The sequence below is a fragment of the Lampris incognitus genome, chromosome 12 (genome assembly GCF_029633865.1).
Source record: "Lampris incognitus isolate fLamInc1 chromosome 12, fLamInc1.hap2, whole genome shotgun sequence".
NCBI lineage: Eukaryota > Metazoa > Chordata > Actinopteri > Lampriformes > Lampridae > Lampris > Lampris incognitus.
The window spans coordinates 15,171,379-15,178,001 of record NC_079222.1 but is presented as its reverse complement, the minus strand read 5'-3'; the positions used below and the strand labels follow the sequence as shown (position 1 = coordinate 15,178,001).

General features: G+C 39.4%; 1 protein-coding gene across 1 annotated transcript; it reads right to left on the bottom strand.

Annotated features, from left to right (window-relative positions):
- Window positions 1-330: 330 nt before the first annotated feature.
- Window positions 331-6,100, bottom strand: ptcd2 (pentatricopeptide repeat domain 2). The gene is made up of 10 exons (XM_056291018.1): window positions 6,005-6,100; window positions 5,067-5,159; window positions 4,799-4,928; window positions 3,721-3,838; window positions 3,535-3,613; window positions 3,331-3,422; window positions 2,343-2,456; window positions 2,160-2,234; window positions 1,945-2,058; window positions 331-983 (listed from the first exon to the last, which is right to left on the bottom strand). The coding sequence occupies exons 1-10, from the start codon at window positions 6,009-6,011 to the stop codon at window positions 765-767; spliced, it is 1,041 nt and encodes a 346-aa protein (XP_056146993.1). The 5' UTR covers window positions 6,012-6,100; the 3' UTR covers window positions 331-764.
- Window positions 6,101-6,623: the final 523 nt, after the last annotated feature.

Here is a 6,623-nt window from a genome sequence, read left to right as displayed (position 1 = left end):
GCCAGCTCTCTCCCTTTACCAGTCATAGTGCCAACATTCAAAGTTCCGACTCTCACCTCCACACTCCTACCCTTCATCCTCTCCTGCTGCCTCTGGACATGCCTTCCCCCTCTCCTTTCTATTCTATCCAATAGAAATCTATGGAATTCTATAGCATACACAGGCAGTAACGAACATCTTACTTACTACTACATAACTAGTACTTATGTGGTCATATTCCGTGGAATATGAAGGGCATAATGAATCTTACCGCTGAATTACATTCATGTAAAACATGGGTGAGATGAAGATTTTGAAATCATTAAAAAGACAATGGCAGGAAAAACTGTTTCATCAAAATCCCTGTTGACTAAGGCAAAATCAGGAATTCACGTTTATTTTTCACTTTTAAATACAAACACGTTTAACCGTTCATTTACAATTTAATATACTACATATTCTTGCAATATCCTCCGCTGGTGTCAATTTATAATCGTTTTACATTTCACACAAGGATTTACCCCCTCTATAGAGATGGCGTTTTCTCCACAATGAGCCTAGGGTCTCTGTGAAGGTATTTTTCCTCATGTAACCGGGGTGAGGAAAATTTAAATATGGGAACAGGAAACCAGTATGCAAAGGAATTATTTTACTCATCTGAAAGGAGAGGTAGATGAGGATGCCACAGTTAACAGAGCTCAGAATCTACTCTTTCTGGGCTTTTTAGTCCATTACGAGACCATGGTTTAACATGGTAAGATTACATTTGATTATGGGCAAATCCCTCACTCGGAGACTAGCGTTGACTGTAAGGGCCTCAGGGTCCTTCTACTGGTCTTCCTCTGCTCCATTATTATTGGTTTCCTCTTCCCTGTAGGTGTCCGGCACAGCATTTCATCCAGAGTCCGCTTGGTCACCTGACCAGCTTGCTCGAGTTCAGATACAACCTGCTCAATCCTTGCCTTATGCGGCCCATCCAGACTCCGCAACAGCAGCAGATCCACCTTGAAAAGAGACGATGAGAAGACATTGAGTTAAAGTAACGTCCATAGTCTCATTGACTAATTGCACACAAGGACATCATCGTGGCTTGCAAATTCTAAGCCACGGTGCTCAAAGGTTATTGGGGCCTTCATCGTCAAGTGCCTCAGGTTTTGAAAAACCCTGTCAGAATAGCTTAGGCTTGCAAGCCTGAGAGTAACATCTCAGAGTACCACTTGAAATAAATAACTTAAAATAACTTAAAATAAATAAAAGCGATTTCACCAACAAATTTCAATGATTTGTTTTTAATACGTTTTATACTCAATGTAATTGCCTTGTACATGCAGAAAATATATGAAAATAAAATATATACTTATGTATATAAAGTATTATGGCTAGCCTTTATTTATTCTATTTCTTAAAGTTATGTTTATGCCATTTTGGCCTTTACTTGGCAGGGTAGTCAAAAGAGACAGGAAATATAGAGTGAGGAAAGCAGGGGAAGATCATCACTAAAGGTCCAATAGCCAGATTTAAATCCAGGATGCGGCCGTCAGGCCTGAGCCTACATGGTATGTACTTAACTGGATGAGCCACGTTTAATCCTCTTTTTTTTTTTGCATTTTATTCTTGCATTTTCCTCATGAAACGTTTCATCTCATTGGTGTCTATCTCTAATTCACTTGTATCTTCATTTGGGATTTTTGCTGTTTATCTTTTGGGATAAACATGCATGTAAAGCCATTGGGTTACATTCCCTCAATCCAAATATATTTTGCTTCAGGTTTTTTTTTTTTTTTTTTGTATTTTGCAGTCATTGTTTCTATGGGCACATGTTCTAAACCTAAACTGCCTGAGAGAGAGAGCACTGCTCATCATGAAGCCAAGACAGCATTCCTTCCACAGCCACTATTTAACAACCCACAGCCGCTTAGTTATTGCTGCTTAAACTCAAAGCATAATCTCAACTGTCTCGCTTACCACCTCCTGTGAAAACTCAAGTTTCTTCACAAAAACGGGACTTTTAGGCAATATGGCCGCATACAGGATGGAAATGGCATCAAAAATATCTCCCGACATTGCCAGAACTGAAATCTATAACAGCAAAAAACAAAAACAAAACATAATTCAAATATCAACAATGGTATGGGAAAAAGGAATATATTAGGTATGTGTTTTATAAAATTCACCCTTACTTTCAAATTTTGGCATACTCTGCTGTCCGGGATTACAATATGCGAATAAAATGACTGTGCTTTTTCAATATTATTCTGATGGAGGAAAAAAATAAAGAATAGGTCAATTTGAATTTCCAATACAATAGAAAATATACAGTGATGCGTAAAAAAAGAGAATAAATAAAATAAGACTTAACCAACCTGTCTCAGTGCTAATGTGACAGCAAAACAGTAGGCATGTCTGGGGATTGCGTACCCTTTGGTCTCTCCTTCCTCTATGAGAGTTTCACAGATCCTTAATGATTCTGGAGTATTCTGAAGAACATAAAACAGCACATTGACTCAGTAATTGAAAATAACATATATGTCAAGGTAAAACTAAACTCCCCACACACACACACACACACACACACACACACACACACACACACACACACACACACACACACACACACACGTATATATTCTGCTCTTCATTAGTTGAGCACTTCTATCAACACTATTGAAGGTTTATGGGGGGAAAAAACTGCTGGATTATATATATATATATATTCGTCGGCCCGGTCTGCTTTTCTGCATAGGCCGTTCACAATCTTCACTGCAGACTCTGCTTTGCCGTTAGCTTTTGGGTGTCTCGGGGAGGACATGACATGTTCGAAGCCCCACTCCCTCGCAAACGCCCGAAACTCTCCACAATCAAACTGACCTCCGCAGTCGGAAATGACCCGGTCAGGGATACCGTACCGTGCCACCTTCGGATGGTCGTTTCTGCCGACAGGTCTGGGAGTAGATCAATCTCCCAGAAGTCTGAATAGTGATCCACCATGAGCAGGAAGTCCTGCCTTGCGTAGCTGAACAAGTCCATGCTCACCAGCTGCCAGGGACGTGTGGGGAGCGGGTGTGACATCATAGTCTCTTTTTGTTGCTCGTGTGCATACTCGTTACACACTGAGCACTGCTGCACATATATATATATATAATCCAGTGAGTCAAGTAAATTCTTTATGAGACAGTATAAGCCTGTTTCATGCCATAAGCAATCATACACACACACACACATACATATATACATATATGTATACATACATATACATGTATGTATACATATATGTATATATGTGTATGTGTGTGTGTGTATTTAATTCAAGAAAACAATTAATTCATAGAAAATCTATTAATTGAATCCTACCAGTTTATAGCATGCTCCCGATGCCAGTGTGAATGTGTCCTTGTTGAATGACACACCTTGAGTCTTCATTTCTTTGGCCACTCCAAGGGCCTCTGCAAGGGTGCCATGTATAGCATATGATTATCATCACTATCCACTATTTCAAAGGCATCAAGAAAAATACACCTTTTAAAAGATGAATTTGCCTTATTGAATGTCACTTACCCTCATAATACCCTTTTGTGAATAACATGTCAATGGCAATGTTAAAGGAAGTTGAATCATTGAAGAATCCTCTAATAGTCTGTTGAGGAAAGTGAGAGTAAAATGTATCATTCATATCATAACGTGTCCTTTATGTCAATGCTAAAATGCTGCTGGTGGTTTTCAGCAGTGATCACAATGTTATACCTTGTCAGTGATTGTGGCAGCGGCTAATTCCTCCAGACCCAGCTCATAACAGAGTCTCATAAAGATAGGACCAAACCTGTATTCTCCAAACACTAGGTTACGGTTCTCCTCGTGGTACCTGGGAAGAGAGTAGAGAGTGACAAATGGCTCATAATCGCCATTAAAGCTACACTTTTCACAGTAAGCTTGGTTTGAAGTCACAAGACCAACTGAAATTCAAACAATTATGGTGTTTCGCATGTCTACTTACTGAAAGTACTGCAGTAAACATTTATCTCCCATAGTGTGAGGCAGAGGGGTGCAGTCACACCTCTCTCACATCAGTGTAATTGGCATGAGACAGGTTAAAAAGGCAGCTGCACCCCCAAACAAAGACGAACCAGGAACTGGGATAGAGAAGAACCATGGGGCATGGTTTCGCATAGCTCTCTCCCCAACAAACACACTGTCCTCATTTTTAAGGGGTCTTAATCTTTGCTGTTTTTAATTGCTTTTGCATTTGTCTGTGAATGTTCTCATTCTAAATGCTTTTGCATTTCGATAAACAGGCTTTTGCACCCTCAACATCCATCTTTGTCCATGACTCTGGGCAGGCGAGCTCAGGCTGTGGCGCAAATTTGCCACATGCACATTTTATAACCATTATGGTGATATTACCAGTGTGGCGTATCGTTCATGCCACTTGTCAAATAGTTAAAAAATGCTTTACTTTAATTTTTGGTTTTTGAAAGATGAAAAGCACAGCGAAAAGCAAGACAAGTCATTTTGTTCTAAAAAAAAAAAATCACATCGGAGAGCTGAGCAGTGATTATATTTGAATATGTGACTTGAAATTGTGACTACGTCTCAATTTTCAGTGACGTTTTAGCTCATGTTGGGAGCAGCTTATATTGAGCAGTCTAAGCAGATGGAAGTTTTACCCCAAGGACGATTGATAAGACATACTAGCTGTTTAATAATCAAACCCTTCTTGGTTAAAGGATAGTTTCCAAACACACTACAGCCAATCCGGCATTCCCCTGACTCCACTTAATACATGTCCCAACTTTTTTCATGTCGTGTAGCTTAATTTTTGTACCTATATATGGCATCTCTGACTGTCCCCATGTCATCTGCAGACTGGCACAGGTGAAAGAGAAGCTTCAGCTCATCTTTCAGTATCAGCTCATTCTTCTTTAGTTTCTCATTGAATAATTCAAAATAATTTCCTGTGAAATGAGATGAAAAGTCAGCCATCGTTTCTGAACTTCAAAACACAACGCAAGGGATAGGAAAGATACTTTGAAGACCAGCTGAAGACTTCAGCAATTATGCTGCAGCGTGGCTACTAAGCTAACTTATTGTACCTTTGGATCCAGTGACAAGATGAGCCACAGCAAGTTTCCGTTGTTGAAAGTCTTGTAGTTTGAGAACATCCTCTGACAAAAGATGCCTCTTTCCTGGAAAAGCAAAATAGTTCAGGCATACATACACAAGTATAAATGCCTTGCCAATAGGTCTCTTTTAGTTTGGTCTCACTAACTGTTTAATTAGCGGCTCACATCTGCAAGCAATTGTTTTTTTTTATTTCATTTTCAAAATTTCGACAATCAAGTGCAGGCAATATCAAACAACTTATAATGCTCTTTTACAAACTGTCAAGCACAATGTTAGACCTAACTTGTTCATTTCACCCTGTTTTACGTAAAACAAGGTGAAATGAACAAATGGTAAAAATACATACATAACAAGCTTGAACAGAAAAGAAGGAAAGAGGTCTCATTCATTTAGCAATACGCCTATTGTACAGACGCTTTCATACAAACATGTGGCTTGCTTAGATTTAATGAGTTTTAAAAGTTATTTAAAACGTATGACCTCATTCATAAAAGTGACAATCATGTAAAAAAAGCATCAATGTTTTTACTCAGGAATAGAGCTTTGCTGTCCTCAAACCTAATATTTAAGTTGGTAAAACCAAGCAAGCCATGAAAACCCTCACAGAATCGGTGTCTCCATCGGAAAACTAGGAGATCTTGCTTTTACGGAGTCTGCATTGATTTACCGTTTATGTTCCTATACTGCGACTCAATATTACTGCTAAAAAACATCACTAACATCAATAGTCGTAAATCTAAAAAGTGGTTGGATCGTGTTTCTTCTACATGGCACCGCACCGTGCAGCAACATAAGCAGCTCCTGATCACAAGCCAACTAGCCCTCACACGCACTTTCCTTATAAGTCAGGATTCGTTGCTAATATCAAAACGCAGTAATTGTTGAGACGTTATTTTATCTTAATTACCTCCCATGCGGCGCTCCAATAACCTTGACTGCAGGAAGGCACAAAACAACCCTTTCGGTGGTTCCCACAACCTTACATGCCTACCCAACCTACCGAGCGCCATATTGCCAACTGACTGTACCAAGCACACGAAAATATAGGGGGCGCTCATCACCACTCTATTAGGTTAAAAAAGCTGCGTATTCAGTCCGTAATGCGTAACATCAATAACTTATGGATCCAAAAAGATAATAAATCTCTCACGCCTTAAAATGGGGCGGATAAGTGTTTACTTTAATTTCGTTTTACCCCATCAACTAATGGTACAACCCAATATGGCAGCGCCCACGACTACTGCGTCGTAAACAGGAGCGCTGTCGGTATTTGTATGGCTCAGCGTTTAAATCAGCGTGGCATTGTCTTCATTTCGCCTCTACAATGAAATAATCAACTGAACTGAACCATCCGTGTATAATGACAGCGTCCGATCATCAATATTTTTATTGGCTTTTCCGTTTACCAAAACTTAACATGCGATTCAGTATATGACCTACGGGTGGCACTGTGGTAAAAAAGATCAGAAATATCAGTGAATAAAAATTATTTTAGCTGATTCACAGAAAGTTGAATCAGTTCATCT